The 17,331-nt window shown below is 43.1% G+C and overlaps 1 protein-coding gene across 3 annotated transcripts in view; it reads left to right on the forward strand.

The window, feature by feature from the left end:
* The window catches only part of LOC110532683 (glutamate receptor ionotropic, delta-1), a 341,013-nt gene that overhangs the window by 186,820 nt on the left and 136,862 nt on the right, over positions 1–17,331 (forward strand). For 2 of the 3 annotated variants that reach the window (XM_090241098.1, XM_090241106.1), the window contains exon 3: positions 13,633–13,917. The exons of the other annotated variant lie outside the window; for it this stretch is intronic. In XM_090241098.1, coding sequence (XP_090097224.1) covers positions 13,633–13,917 — 285 coding nt within the window. The remainder of the gene's footprint in view (positions 1–13,632; positions 13,918–17,331) is intronic. 3 annotated transcript variants of the gene reach the window in all.

Raw genomic sequence — 17,331 nt, forward strand, 5'->3', positions numbered from 1 at the left:
TTCTCCATTAGGTGTTCTACCCCGTGATAACTGGAAGAACTAAGCCCACATGTAGACTAGTTTTGCTTTCAAAGATCATTTTCGAAGTGGTTCCCGATATAGGTCACATATGGTTAAAAGCATTGAGGCTAATCACCATATTACCCATTGGTTTAAGAGATCTTACGACGGAATTAATACAGTTCTGAACGAATGCAGTGCATCGCCTAGGATCGTGGAGTATTACATATTTAACGGCCTCCATGATAGAGGAGATACCCATTTACCCTCCTTCTCCTCCTCCTCGTCTTCTTTCTCCTCCCACATCCATCTTATTACTTTCAAGCTTCTAACACTCTTTATATTGGCCTAGTGTGGCTAATTGGCCAATCACACGCCACTATAAAGCGGCTTCAGGCAGTGTGGAGACCTCTACATGGGTCCTGCGCTGTGGCAGTCGTGTACGTCCCCTAACAACATTTATCACGTCTGGTACATTCCCCACCTACTTAATTCAGCTCTTTCAACTCCTCTTGATGTCATCCCCCTTAATGTGGGCAGTACACTGTTTCCCTGAGTCATGGTTTCCCACACCATGGTTCTACGTGACTTGTTTAACAGAGAGTAAATACAGTACATCCCTGGAGAAAACTCTGAAAGACTAGTTTGGGCAGGTCGATAAGGGGAGTATTGTATTCTGGAGGTGGGTTGGTATAGCTTAAAAAAATGTACCATGGTAATACAATAAAAAAAAAACATGGTTTTGTACTAGCAGTGTGTAGTTAAACATCGCAGTTGTTTAGAATGTATTATCATGATGATCTGTGTCCCACCATTTTTTGCGTAAAGTGACCAAAAACGTAGTAATTTATGGTACTCGCTCTGCAATGGCAAAGCCTAGGCCTAGTGTACCCTCTCCAACATCTTTAGAGCTTGGTGAAAAACCCATGGTCTAGTAGTGAAGGGTACCCTCTTAAACCTTGGGACCTGGATAGGGTATGGTGATAAGAATGAATGGAATCTGAAATCTTGAACATAATGTTTAAAATAATTAGTTTATCTGGTGCTTTTCGCTTCAATTTCAGTTGGCTCTCTCTGTCATTCAACTGACTAGGCTACACATATAGATTTCTACATTTGTAAAAAGGTATTCATATTAATTATCATCTTATCTCATGAATATATTTTCATCATGTCGTTCTCAACATATCCCTAACAAAGGCAAGTTACAATGTTTCTCTTTATTTAGGCTCTCTGTTTCAAGTTTTATTAGTCGTATATATGGGATACGCAAGGTATACATCCCCCAACTAAATGCCTACTTTCAGGTTCCTTCTCCACAATGCAACAACAATAAGAAATAGTAAAAATAAGAATAGGAACATGAAGTAAAATGAATATCTTGGCATAAGTATAATACAAGAAGTCAATCATTTATCATCCAATATTTACACATGTATGGTTGAAGGGGGGGATGGGGGGCAAGTGTATTAATACAGCAGTACAATAAGAGCAGCAGCTGTGTGCTAAGGTGGTCAGTCCAGTTAAAGTGTTCAGCAGTCTGATGGCTTGTAGATAGAAACGGTCTCTGAGCCTGTTGGCATCAGACCTTATGCTTCGATTACGTCTGCCCGACTGGAAGAGAGAGAACTGCTCGTGGCTGGGGTGTGTGGGGTCCTTGATGATGCTGCGGGTCTTTCTCAGGCACTGTTTCAAATAGATGTTCTGGATTAGTGGAAGCACGGTCCCAGTGATGGACTGGGCCATCTTTACCACATGTTGGAGGGACTTATGGTCGTGGACGGAGCATTCCCGTACCAGGCCGGGATACAGCGGTACTATTTGGAGAAGACCCGGGGCGGCATGCTGAATTTCTTCACCAGCCTTAGGAAGTAGAGACTCTGTTGCGCCCTCTTGACAAGAGTGGTGGTGTTGTAGGTCCATGACAAGTCCTCGGTGATGTGGATGCCAAGGAACTTGAAACTCATGACTCTCTACAACAGTCTCATTGATGTGGATCGGGGCATGTCCCCTACTCTGCTTCCTGAAGCTAACAATTAACTCCTTTGTTTTGCTGACGTTTAAGGAGAAATTGCTGTCATGACACCACAATGGCAGTTCACTTACCTCCTCCCTATAGGCTGATTCATTGTTGTTGGTTATTAGGCCTACAACCGTGGTGGTGTCATCAACAAACTTGATGATGGAGTTGATGCCGTGCAAAGCCACACATTCGTGGGTGAACAGTACAAGTGTGAACGTTCGTTGGAGTCCTCTGTTGTCATGACTACGACAGGCTAGCGTGACTGGTGCCGATGTTAGTTTCTATGCTAGCTGACTTTTATACATTTATCAAAACGTAATCAAAAAATAACAGCAATAATATCATTACGTTCTGCTTAACTTGGTGTTTCATATTCTATGTTGAATAACTTGCTTACCATGAAGATCAGGTTTAAAACAATTTGTTTATCTAGTGCTTCTCTCTCATTCAACTGACTCACTGACTAGGCAGGCTAACGAGAGAGTCACTGTAGAGTGACAGGCTAGCGCTAGAGTCACTGTAGAGTGAGAGCGTGAAGCAATCACTAGAGTAAGCGGCTCCCTCGGGCCAAAACAAGCACACCTCTTGACTATAAATACATGAATACAAAATGCAAAAATTAAACTACCATATACAGTATCTCACATTCTCCCAATCTCCCACATTTCTGGTTGGCAACACAGGGAACCCAGACATAAGCAAAAAACGTTACTATTAATACAGAAAGTATCACCCCTTTATGTCAGCAACTTGTTTTATTTTTATGTGACGTTACAGACAAACTAGGACCAACAATAGTAGCCTAATGCCTCTGACTTTCTTAGAAACTTGCCCATACTGGCATATAAATGAAAAAAATATAATACCAACCAACCTCTTTTGACCTTTGGGGGTTTATATATTCGATGCATTATACTGCTATTGTACCATGCTACCATTTATCATAATTGTGCTTTGCCATGGTAGTATAATGCAGGTTAAAACCATGATTATTCCATGATCCACATCTATACTATTGTATTAATGACGCAACACCATAGTATTATTTAGGTGCAAGGCAGTACAATCATACTTCAAGGCTAAAACCATGGTATTTCCATGATTCAGACCAGTACCATGGTATATATGATGCCATAGCATGGTAATATTTAGGTACAATGGTAGTACCATCATACTTCAAGGCTAAAACGATGATGCATTTCCATGATTCAGACTATAACATGGTATAAGTGAAAGTACCATAGTAGTACCATGGTACATTTTTGTAAGGGATAGTACCTGTAGCAGGGTGCGGAGTAGAGATGGTGATAAGGTGCAGGGGGATGTGTCTGACAGTCACATTAGCAGATGGAGAGTGATTCACTGAGCTTCACCTGTCAGCATTTGACCCAAACAGGGAGCCCAGCCCCAGACTAAAACGCTCAGAACCTCTCAACCATGATTGATAAGTGGGAATTAAAATCTCTCCTTGAGGGAGGGACAGCTTTCTTACTTTTCCTCTAAAGTACATATGTTCTAAAGCAGGGTGCGGTAGCATACTGTAGGAACATAACTACATTTGAGAAGCCGTTTTCAGACGTGGTTGTGCAACGGTGTGCTATGTTTGGCTACTTTAACAATGCTACTGTAATTTGTCAAGCTCACAATAGCCCAGAGGAATTAGTGTGAATATTAGCAAGTGACAAATCGTCTTTTAATTGATTGACCAGATTAATTATTGTCTGTCTGCACAAACTGATGGTTTGTTGTGAGTGTGTGGGTGGCAACAGTTTGTGATTGATAAAACACATTGAATCAGAGGGCAGAGATGGGTTCTCTGTTTTTTTCTGATTCATTTTCTTTCAAGATGTTTATCTTAACAGGCAGGGTGTAACAGCTGTTGGAAGGAGTGCAGGACCAAGGTGCAGCGTGGTACACGTTCATGCTTTTATTTAGAACTGAACACTGAATAACAAAACAACAACACAGACACGAAAACAGAAAACAACTACCCACAAAACCCATATGGGTAAAAAGCTACCTAAATATGGTTCTCAATCAGAGACAACGATAGACAGCTGCCTCTGATTGAGAACCACACGGCCAAACAACAAAGAAATACAAAACATAGAAACTGAACATGGAATGCCCACCCTAGTCACACCCTGGCCTAACCAAAATATAGAATAAAAGCCTCTCTATGGCCAGGGCGTGACACAGGGTCGTATCTTCAGATTTTGGTGTGTTTGATAACAAGCCTTTAAAATCAACCATATGGTTTTTACAGACACTGTCATAACCAGAAATCTCATTTCACAGATTAACCACGGTCAAAAGGAGTGCATGGTCAGAGAAGAGTTGGATTGAATACCTACTGAAGTATACTGGTGGAAATCTATGGAATTATCGAATGTGTATTGTCTAATTGTAATTGGTTATGTGTATTCCTTCCATTGAATAACCAATGCATCAGAAGATATTTGCAAATCAGATTGGTTTCTGTTTACTGTTAGGATCATGGGCAAATGTGGAATCCGTGTGGCTGGTGTTGTAATCTGTTAATCTTAAGTCTCTTTGGTGATGTCACAATATATACCTATAATTATTTCTCTATTGTCCCTCTAATCACTCTGATATCAATGCAAATGTAATCAAAAATCGAATCAAACACTTTATGAGAGCCCATGAGCTCATCTTGTGCAACTTTTCTATAGGCTCGAGGCCCATGAAAACAGTGATGGCCTCTATTAAAAAGAGGAAGATCCCATCAGCATTCTATGCCTACTAAATGTATTTCTCAACTTTTGTAATATTTAGGAAATCTTAAGCACATTGCTTATCTTTTACAACAGGAGTATAGCCTACCTGGCTGGAATGAAAATGAACCACAGGAAAAGCTTCCTCCATTTAAGCGCAGAGATTACATATTTCGGGACAGGTGCATGATAATGGTTCATTCTAAATCGAAATGAATTCCACACATATATTATTTAGTGTACTGTATGCAAAGACAACATTTAATCAAGAATAGTCTGATGGGTGACAATATTAGCCTATCACTTGTGAATGATATATTATCACTTGTGAATGATGCCCAGTTTAAGGCAAGAAACAACGCCTTTTTTTGTGCCTTTTTCGAATCATAGTTCCACACCTCATGTAGTCTAGCCCATAGGTCTATATGTTTTGAAAAGGTTTGTATCACAACTAAAGTGGCCAAATAAATTCTTAAAATTAAGCACATTAATCCACTTTACAAGGGGTGTAGAGCCTAACATGTAGAGCAAACATACTGTATGCAGCGCGTGACTTTTAACTTGGGTTAAGAACATTTTCACCATAAAAATGCCTTTATAATAAAAGCATTATATGCATAATCCCATTTGTTGTCACTTTTGATACTGTTGTTTTCTTGCATTGCTGTGCTTATAATGTGAAGAAATAGCCTAATAAAAAAGAAACGTCCCTTTTTCAGGACCATGTCTTTCAAAGATAATTCGTAAAAATCAGAATAACTTTACAGATCTACATTGTAAAGGGTCTGGACACTGTTTCTCATGCTTGTTCAATGAACCATAAACAATTAATAAACATGCACATGTGGAACGGTCGTTAAGACACTAATACACTAAGACACTAACAGCAATTAAGGTCACAGTTATGAAAACTTAGGACACTAAAGAGGCCTTTCTACTGACTTTGAAAAACACAAAAAGAAAGCTGGCCAGGGTCCCTGGTCATCTGTGTGAACGTGCCTAAGGCATGCTGCAAGGAGGCATGAGGACTGCAGATGTGGCCAGGGCAATAAATTGCAATGTCCGTACTGTGAGACTCCTAAGACAGCGCTACAGGGAGACGGATGGACAGCTGATCAGTGCTCAGACTGTCCGCAATAGGCTGAGAGAGGCTGGACTGAGGGCTTGTAGGCCTGTTGTAAGGCAGGTCCACACCAGACATCACCAGCAACAACGTTGCCTATGGGCACAAACCCACCGTTGCTGGACCAGACAGGACTGGCAAAAAGTGCTCTTCACTGATGGGGCGCGGTTTTGTCTCACCAGGGGTAATGGTTGGATTCGCGTTTTTCGCCGAAGGAATGAGCGTTACACCGAGGCCTGTACTCTGGAGCGGGATCGATTTGGAGGTGGAGGGTCCGTCATGGTCTGGGGCGGTGTGTCACAGCATCATCGGACTGAGCTTGTTGTCATTGCAGGCAATCTCAACGCTGTGCATTACAGGGAAGACATCCTCCTCCCTCATGTGATACCCTTCCTGCAGGCTCATCCTGATATGATCCTCCAGAATGACAATGCCACCAGCCATACTGCTCGTTCTGTGTGTGATTTCATACTAGACAGGAATGTCCGTGTTCTGCCATGGCCAGCCCAGATCTCAATCCCATTGAGCACATCTGAGACCTGTTGGATCGGAGGGTGAGGGCTAGGGCCATTCCCACCAGAATTGTCTGGGTACTTGCAGGTGCCTTGGTGGAAGAGTGGGGTAACACCTCACTGCAAGAACTGGCAAATCTGGTGCAGTCCATGAGGAGGAGATGCACTGCAGTACTTAATGCAGCTGGTGGCCACACCAGATACTGATTGTTACTTTAGATTTTGACCTCCCCTTTGTTCAGGGACACAATTTTCAATTTCTGTTAGTCACATGTCTGTGGAACTTGTTCAGTTTATGTCTCAGTTGTTGAGTCTTGTTATGTTCACACAAATATTTACACATGTTAATTTTGCTGAAAATAAAAGGAGTTAACAGTGAGAGGACGTTTCTTTTTTTGCTGAATTTAGTTTATCAACATTTTCAGCTAAACATTCGGAACTTTTGCATCAAGCGTATTGCGGGAAACGTTTTTTTTATGCTAGTGGTTGAATTCATTTGGAATATTTATTTCTAGGTCAACTTTTGTACTATGGGGGATAGTAGATTGACATAAGCTAGTGCTTTTGCTGTTCATTAGGCCTACTCCTCTTGTTGGCTGACTAAAAGTAAATGTGGACAGTAATTCCAATATGTTCAATATGCACCTCAGAATTGGATAAGGACCCGCACTGTTGCTTCCCTGATGTGTATGTCTTCACTTGTAGTCTGTGACAAAGACACGATCACGTGAGGGAGAGCCATGTGAGTGAGATGAGAGGTGCTTCGGAGCAGGCAGCACTCAGGGAGAAGGGCTGCAAAAGGCATGGATTTGTTTAGATTGTTTTATGGCCACACAAAGGGAATGCCGCCGGGAAATTCAAGGCATTATCAAATGCTTCTCAAATTATGAATGAGAGACTGACAAAGTGTGTGCAGCCTGCGCAAAAAGAAAGCAGAGCTCATGCCTTCAAGCAACTTTTTTCAAATCATCATTAGTCGCATCTTGCAGCCTTACAATGTATTAAAAATCAAAACATATAGCCCAGCTAGTGTAGCCCACAGCCATATGGCATGGCCAGATCAGGACCTAACATAACATAACTTAGAGTATGTTATTCTGTTCTTCTGAAATAGACTACATTTTCTTCAAATCATGTTTCTTTAGACCTGTCTAAAATAAATAATAGGTTTATTGTGAAGGTGTAGGCTATATTACATGGATATATTAGACTTTTTAAAATGTAGATGTTCCAAAGGTCTGCATCAGTGGCTTGTAGTGGATGTCAGGAGATGCTAAATCTGTATATGTTAATTAACTGTCAATTACCTTGAGACCAAAAGTTATTTGCTTGACAATCACCGGCAGACAAAATGTAATCCATCGCCACAGCCAGACTAATGACATGCACTGTGTTTATTAGGTGTGTTTGAAATTCACCCCCCCACACAAATGCATTATTGCTTTTTTGACGGTTAAGGTTTTCTACCCATGCTGAAAACATCTTGCCATAGTACTTAAAACAAGGATGGGTAACTTTGATGGGGGTGGGCGCCACAAAAAATCTGAAACTCATCATGGGGGGGCCGCAGTGGCTCGCGGGTCTGCGTTCCCACATCCATACCCACACATACAGTCAGCGCTCAAGTTTTGGGGGCTATAAGCAAAATTCTAAGTTTTAGAGTTAATTCCATGGAATTCTACACATTTTCAGTTTTACAGCTAATTTCCTGCCATTTCCTGCCATTCTACACATTTTGCCATAGGAGGGAGAGAACTGTTTGCAGTTTTTAATGTGACACCTGACTGAGAGTGACTAGCAAAATCAATGGGGCCCCCCGGTCGGTAATTCAACCATGATTACTACAAGTTGAGATAGCTGGCCGCAAGACTAACTTACAATTTAAACAATGTTAGCTGACATGGGCAAATTGAGAGACGGTCAGTGACTGACATCAGAAGAGAAAAACTGCTGATGCACTACCAAATTTATAAATTGCACCTTGTGTATTCTACTATTCTAACTCTCAACAGTAAGTTGAAACCCTGACGGAGTTCCGGAATAAGGCCTGCAGTTGAACGGACATGAAGAGTCAGATACTCGCGGCATATGAATGACAGGGTCGTCCACCCTAGTGAGAACATTTAGGAGTCATTATTCCATCATTATCATCCTTGCCAGTGCCTCTGAAGACCTCTGAATGTTAGAGAGAGGCTTGTCTGTAATGTGACTGAAATATTTGTATAGCCTTTATTCCAGGAGAAAATGAACACAGCATCTTCTTTTTACACTGACCCTTACAGAAAAAACACATAATTTCATGTGAAATTTCACATGTGAAATCATGTGAAAGTATGTGTTTTTGGAACACTTATTTGTCACCTGTGCCAAACACAACCTTACAGTGAAATGCTTACTTACTAACCCTTAACCAACAATGCAATTTTAAGACAAATAAGTGTTAAGAAATAATTTACTAAATCAAATCAAATGTATTTACATAGCCCTTCTTACATCAGCTGATATCTCAAAGTGCTGTACAGAAACCCAGCCTAAAACCCCAAACAGCAAGCAATGCAGGTGTAGAAGCACGGTGGCTAGGAAAAACTCCCTAGAAAGGCCAAAACCTGGGAAGAAACCTAGAGAAGAACCAGGCTATGAGGGGTAGCCAGTCCTCTTCTGAATGTGCCAGGTGGAGATTATAACAGAACATGGCCAAGATGTTGAAATGTTCATAAATTACCAGCATGGTCAAATAATAATAATCACAGTAGTTGTCGAGGGTGCAGCAAGTCAGCACCTCAGGTGTAAATGTCAGTTGGCTTTTCATAGCCGATCATTAAGAGTATCTCTACCGCCCATGCTGTCTCTAGAGAGTTGAAAACAGCAGGTCTGGGACAGATAGCACGTCCGGTGAACAGGTCTCAGGCAGAACAGTTACTAAAATAAACTGAAGTAAAAAAATAACTAATAATTAAAGAGCCACAATAATAAGGTTATATACAGGGGGTACCGGTACAGAGCCAATGTGCAGGGGGCACAGGTTAGTAAATGTAAAATTTTTTTTACCTTTATTTAACTAGGCAAGTCAGTTAAAAACAAATTCTTATTTTCGGCCTAGGAACAGTGGGTTAACTGCCTGTTCAGGGGCCGAGCAACAGATTTGTACCTTATCAGCTCAGGGATTTGAACTTGTAACCTTCCGGTTACTAGTCCAATGCTCTAACCACTAGGCTACCCTGCCACCCCAATTAAAGTAATATGTACAGTACATGTAGGTAAAGTGACTATGCATAGATAATAAAAAGAGAGTAGCAGCAGTGTAAAAAGGGGGTGGGGGGGGGTCAATTTAAAAAGTCCGGGTAGCCATTTGATAAGCTGTTCAGAAGTCTTATGGCTTTGGGGTAGAAGCTGTTAAGAAGCCTTTTGGACCTAGATTTGGCTCTTGCTGTGCGGTAGCAGAGAGAACAGTCTATGACTAGGCTGGAGTCTTTGGCCATTTTTAGGGCTTTCCTCTGACACCGCCTGGTATATAGGTCCTGGGTGGCAGAAACCTTGGCCCTAGTGATGTACTGGGCCATACACACTACCCTCTGTAGTGCCTTGCAGTCGGAGGCCGAGCAGTTGCCATACCAGGTTGTGATGCAACCAGTCAGGATGCTCTCGAAGGTGCAGCTGTATAACTTTTTTTTGGACCATGATAGTTCTTTGGTAATGTGGACACCAAGGAACTTGAAACTCTCAACCTGCTCCACTACAGCCCCGTCGATGAGAATGGGGATGTGCTCGGCCCTCCTTTTCCTATAGTCCACGATCTTTGTCTTGATCATGTTGAGGGAGAGGTTGTTATCCTGGCACCACACTGCCAGGTCTCTGACCTCCTACCTATAGGCTGTCTCATCATTGTCGGTGATCAGGCCTACCACTGTTTTGTCATCGGCAAACTTAATGATGGTGTTGGAGTCGTGCTTGGCCATGCATTCATGGGTGAACAGGAGGCACAGGAGGGGACTGAGCATGCACCGCTGAGGGGCCCCATGTTGAGGATCAGCGTGGCAGATGTGTTTTTACCTACCCTTACCACCTTGGGGTGACCTGTCAAGAAGTCCAGGATCCAGTTGCAGAGGGAGGTGTTTAGTCCCAGGGTCCTTAGCTTAGTGATATTTTGAGGGCGCTATGGAGTTGAACGCTGAGCTGAAGTCAATGAATAGCATTCTCACGTAGGTGTTCCTTTTGTCCAGGTGGGAAAGGGCAGTGTGGAGTGCAATAGAGATTGCATCATCTGTGGATCTGTTGGGGAGGTATGCAAATTGGAGTGGGTCAATCAAAACTAATTGTATTTGTCACATGTGCCGAATATACCATGAAATGCTTAATTCCAAGCCCTTAACCAACAACGCAGTTCAAGAAATAGAGTTAAGAAAATGTTTACTAAATAAACTATTGAGTCAATGTGCGGGGGTACACTTTAGTCGAGGTAATTTGTACATGTAGGTAGGGGTAAAGTGATTCTTGTCTACAGCTGCTCAATAGGTGCCCTTCTGTGCGATGCATTAGAAAATCTCTCTGGTCTTTGTGGTTGAATCTGTTTTTGAAATTCACTGCTTGACTGAGGGACCTTACACATAATTGTATGTGTGGGGAACAGAGATAAAGTAGTCATTCAAAAATGATATTAAACACGATTATTGCACACAGAGGTCATGCATGTGAAAAATACAATTTGATTGAATATTCTAATAATTAACTGCAATTAATGTAGAAAACTAATTGACTTAAATGTTTTGTACTTTCTGTGCTGTCATTTCAACCACTGACTTCCTCTACTAAACTGTCCAACTGAACTTGTGTTTGCCAAGCCAGTGGGGAGTACAAAGGGACTTTGAGCTGCTGAGGGTTCAGGTCATGGGTGATTCATTCGAATGTGAAGGTGCCTCTGGGAAAATAGGTTCCTCATTCCCCTAAATGCCTCCAAGTAGCTTGTTTGGTAGTCAAGTCCATCTCTCCCTCTCTCATCAATTTCTCTGTTTCCCCCATTTCCTTCTCTCACCCTCCTGCTGTTTTTGGTCCTGTCATTTCAAGAATTTCCATTTATATCTCCCCGATTGTCTCTCTCTCTCCTCACTCTCTCTTTCACTCTCTTCCTTCTCTATTTTCAACCCCTCATCACGCTCTTTAGTTGCCCCAGTGCTCCTGATTTACAATGGCTTAATGTAGTCCTGTGCTGGGAGTCGGCAGATAAATGTCCCATTTGTCACATTAATAGTCCCTCCACGCCAGCATCCTAGTATGACTCCATCCACAGTCGCCCCCTTCCTCATCCTATGCCCCCCCCCCCCCCCATCCTTGTGTGCTGCTTGGCAGATCAGAGCAACATTGCCATAGCTGATCTTCCTGATTTCTGATGCATTTTTTGTCCAGCTATAGTTTCTTTCTCCCTTTTGTCATGTGTAACCACACTCCGTGCTCTGTAGTCATTCGTCATTGTTTAACCTTCTGTATTGTTCTAGGTGGCTGGTCTTTGTGCATTGTAATGCTTTTGTTTTGGATTTCACGTCATTATGAGCATGCGAGTCTCTCTAAGCATTTCAAAGAGATTACACTTAATTGGGTGATTTTTAACAAACAGTGGGCACACATTTAATTACTGTTGCATTCCATTAGCGCTTTGTTTGTGCTCAGATAAAGGATAAAAAGAGGCCTGTTGACTATATGACAAATGTTGACTTGAATTCCAAATGTGGTGATCATGTTTTTCGTGTTCAAATAAGATTAGTAGTAGAGGATTATATTTGGTATGTATAGATTGTAACTCTACACAGATACGGCTCTACCATCAGCCACAAATAAAGCTCCTCATTTCTCTAGTCTGGAATTTTCTGCAGAAGTTTTAGATTGCACAGAATATTTTCTGGTGATACTAGACTCTGAAATTCAGTGTAAAATCTGCCTGCTTGGGAGAGGACCTATTTAGTTGACCGGACAGCTATTTATACATTTTATGGGGGCAGAGAGCAGTACCTTTACTCATGAAATGATCAGGTGCACTGACTATACTCATTGATGCAAGACAAGTATTCATTAACCCAAGGCCTGGTTGACTGAAGGTTTCCTGCCTTATTAAGACGGAATGAGAGTCCCCTGTTAATTAGACTTATACTGTAGGTGTCTCCTATGAGTTTATGTGTGTAGGTGAGAGTGTGAGATTGTGTGAAGTTTGGAAGATCTACAGCTCCTACACTCGAACCAAACTTTTTCAACTTATGACGGTACATTTTATTTGATATTTTAACAAAGACATCCACTTGTGTACTTGGCAGACAGCAGCTTTCAAGCACTGGTAAATGTACATTTTATATGTTTTAATGCCTCCAAGCTCACACTTTATAACCAGACGCTCACTGACAGATGTGCAACATTCATAAAATATTTACTACTACTTATAATGGGCAGCTTATCAGGGTAAATTTGAAGCCATAGATGTTAAGACTCTGTATAAATATTTTACTGTACCCTCAGTAATTCGTCCCAACAGACAACTTGAACTTTTTTAAAAGATCTTACTGAGATTTTCTCCAAAGCACACACACATAAACAAACAGCAGGAGGAAGTGGTGGCTGGACCAACTATGTCAGAAACTACAAATATTACAAAAATGGATTTGTATGTTAATCTGGGTGACACAGATTTCAGAGATGACATGTTTCTGTGGTGGTGGGGGTGGGGGTGGGGAGGGGTGAGGGGGATGCAAAAGGGAAAGAGGGATTTATTACTTAACTTGCTGTAGTACTTGTGCATTTTTTTGGTGATATTAAAGGGATGTTTTGTTTACTTTTCTAAAGGCCCTACCCACCCTTTCACCCATCCTCTTCCTGTTGTCCCAGTGCCCATGGCTGTATGTGCCCTCAGTTCCTTTCCTGCCCATACCCTGGCCTGCTCTACTTTTCTCTGCCCATGTCCTGCCTTGCCCTACTGGGTCCTACCCTACCAATGTCCTGCACTGCTGAGCTCTATCCTGACCTGCCCTTTAACTGCGGCCCCTCCACCTCACATAATTTCTGAAGCCATAAGTCCCTTCTAAATTCCCTTGTTTGATCTTCAAGGGGCATTTTATTATCTCCATCTTTATCTTTGTTATTTCTACAAACAGAACGCACTACTTTCATTTGACTAGTACTGGTTCCACGTGCTCTATGCTGTCTAGTTGGATTGTCTGAAGTTTGTCTCATCATGTCCCTCTCATCCTTGTCCCTCTTTAGCCTGTGAGCTGATGAACCAGGGCATACTGGCACTGGTAACATCTACAGGCTGTGCATCCGCCAACGCCCTCCAGTCCTTGACCGACGCCATGCACATACCCCACCTGTTTATTCAGAGAAACGGCCAGGGCACGCCTCGCACCGCCTGCCACCTCAACCCAAGTCCTGACGGGGAGAGCTACACCCTGGCCGCCCGCCCGCCTGTACGCCTCAACGACGTCATGCTCACCCTGGTCACTGAGCTGCGTTGGCAGAAGTTCATCATCTTCTATGATTCTGACTATGGTGAGTGGGGGAGAGGGGTGGGGTATAGGGTGAGTGGGGGAAAGGGGTAGGGTATAGGGTGAGTGGGGGAAAGGGGTAGGGTATAGGGTGAGTGGGGGAAAGGGGTGGTGTATAGGGTGAGTGGGGGAAAGGGGTAGGGTATAGGGTGAGTGGGGGAAAGGGGTGGTGTATAGGGTGAGTGGGGGAAAGGGGTAGTTTATAGGGTGAGTGGGGGAAAGGGGCAGGGTATTGGGTGAGTGGAGGAAAGGGGTAGGGTATAGGGTGAGTGTGGAAAGGGGTGGGGTATAGGGTGAGTTGGGGAGAGGGGTGGAGCATAGGGTGAGTGGGGGTGAGAGGTGGGGTATAGGGTGAGTGTGGAAAGGGGTGGGGTATAGGGTGAGTGGGGGAGAGGGGGGGGGGTATAGGGTGAGTGGGGGTGAGAGGTGGGGTATAGGGTGAGTGGAGTGTTGTGTGACCATTACAGGTTTTATTTTTTGTATGTGTGACCTTCTAAAACCCAGTTCTCCAATGGGGAAGGCCAGTACAATATTAAGGATGAGGATGATGATGATGATGATGATGACCATAACCGCAGTAGCCAACTAGCAGTAATCAATAGGATTTGTTTTCTTCCCTTAATATGATATTGTTGTTTTGGACAATGCACAAAGCTGATAAATATTTAAAGGGATAGTGCAACATTATTTACACTGAACAAAAATAAAAACGCCACATGCAACAATTTCAAAGATTTTACTGAGTTACAGTTCATTAAAGGAAATCAGTCAATTTAAATTAATTCAATTAATCTATGGATTTCACATGACTGGGAATACAGATATGCATATTATGGTAGGGACGAAAACCAGTCAGTATCTGGTGTGACTACCATTTGCCTCATCCAGTGCGACACATCTCCTTTACATATTCAGCTAGCGGGATATACGCTACACTGGCAAGATAGAACAGCACACTCCGGTAAGACGAGGGGGGGCAGTCTGTGCATATTTGTAAACAACGACTGGTGCATGAAATCTATGGAGGTCTCTAGATTTTGCTCGCTTGAAGTGGAGTATATTGTGATAAATTGCAGGCAACACTACTTGCCTAGATAGTTTTCAGCTCTACTTTTCGTGGCTGTTTATTTAAAACCACAGGCAGATGCTGGCACTAAGACCGCACTCAGTCAGCTGTATAAGGAAATAAGCAAACAGGAAACCACTCACTCAGAGGTGGTGCTCCTAGTGGCCGGAGACGTTAATGCAGGGAAAATTAAATCAGTTCTACCAAATTACTATCAACATGTTAAATGTGCAACCAGAGGGAAAATAATTATAGATCACATGTTCTCCACAAACAGGGAACATAGTCCCTATGCCCGAGAACACAAAGGCAACCTGCCTAAATGACTACAGACCAGTAGCACTCACGTCCGTAGCTATGAAGTGATTTGAAAGGTTGGTAATGGCTCACATCAACACCATTATCCCAGAAACCCTAGACACACTCCAATTTGCAATCCACCCAAACAGATCCACAGACAATGCTGTGGATCTCTAATCTCTATTGCACTCCACACTTCCCTTTCCCACCTGGACAAAAGGAACACCTATGTGAGAACGCTATTCATTGACTACAGCTCAGTGTTCAACACCATAGTACCCTCAAAGTTCATCACTAAGCTAAGGATCCTGGGACTAAATACCTCCCTCTGCAACTGGATCCTGGACTTCTTGACGGGCAGCCCCCAGGTGGTGAGGGAAGGTAGCAACACATCTGCCACGCTGATCCTCAACACTGGAGCTCCCCAGGGGTGCGTGCTCAGTCCCCTCCTGTACTCCCTGTTCACCCACGACCAGGCACGACTCCAACACCATCCTTAAGTTTGCAGACAACACAACAGTGGTAGGCCTGATCACCGACAACGAATGACGAGACAGCCTATAGGGAGAAGGGTCAGAGACCTGGCCGGGTGGTGCCAGAATATCAACCTATCCCTCAACGTAACCAAGACTAAGGAGATGATTGTGGACTACAGGAAAAGGAGGACCAAGCACGCCCCCATTCTCATCGACGGGGCTGTGGTGGATCAGGTTGAGAGATTCAAGTTCCTTAGTGTTCACATCAACAACAAACTAGAATGGTCCAAACACACCAAGAAAGCCTTGAAGAGGGCAAGACAAAGCCTATTCCCCCTCAGGAAACAAAAAATATTTGGCGTGGATCCGGAGATCCTCAGAAGGTTCTACAGCTGCAACATTGAGAGCATGGTTGCATCACTGCCTGGTACGGCAATTGCTCGGCTTCCGACCGCAAGGCGCTACAGAGGGTAGTGCGTATGGCCCAGTACATCACTGGGGCTAAGCTGCCTGCCATCCAGGAACTCTACACCAGACGGTGTCAGAGAAAGGCCCTAATAATTGTCAAAGACCCCAGCCACCCCAGTCATGGACTGTTCTCTCTACTACCGCATGGCAAGCGGTACCAGAGTGCCAAGTCTAGGACAAAAAGGCTTCTCAACAGTTTTTACCCCCAAGCCATAAGACTCCTGAACAGGTAATCTAATGGCTACCCGGACCCCTCTTTTTACCCTGCTGCTACTCTCTGTTTATCATATATTCATAGTCACTTTAACTATACATTCATGTACATACTACCTCAATTGGGTCGACCAACCAGTGCTCCCACACATTGGCTAAACGGCTATCTGCATTTTGTCCTGCCACCTACCACCCGACAACCCCTCTTTTACGCTACTGCTACTCTCTGTTCATCATATATGCATAGTCACTTTAACCATATCTACATGTACATACTACCTCAATCAGCCCGACTAACCGGTGTCTGTATGTATGTCACTTTTATAGCCTCGCTACTGTATATAGCCTTTTTACTGTTGTTTTAATTCTTAACTTATCTATTGTTCACCTAATACATTTATTGCACTATTGGTTAGAGCCTGTAAGTAAGCATTTCACTGTAAGGTCTACAGCTGTTGTATTCAGCGCTCGTGACAAATCAACTTTGATTTGATTTGATTTGATCAGACTGTTGATTGTGGCCTGTGGGGTGTTGTCTCACTCCTCTTCAATGGCTGTGCCAAGTTGCTGGATATTGGCGGGAACTGGAACAAGCTGTCGTACACATCCATCCAGAGCATCCCAAACATGCTCAATTGGTGATATGTCTGGTGAGTGTGCAGCCATGAGAGAACTGGCACATTTTCAGCTTCCAGGAATTGTGTGCAGATCCTTGCGACATGGAGCTGTGCATTAATATGCTGAAACAAGGTGATGGCACGACAATGGGCCTCAGGATCTCTTCACGCTATCACTGTGTATTCAAATTGCCATCGATAAAATGCAATTGTGTTTGTTGTCCGTAGATTATGCCTGCCCATACCATAACCCAACTGCCACCATGGAACACCCAGCA

Source organism: Oncorhynchus mykiss, chromosome 1 (assembly GCF_057628025.1).
Source record: "Oncorhynchus mykiss isolate SJ-2025 chromosome 1, ASM5762802v1, whole genome shotgun sequence".
Taxonomy (NCBI): Eukaryota; Metazoa; Chordata; class Actinopteri; order Salmoniformes; family Salmonidae; genus Oncorhynchus; species Oncorhynchus mykiss.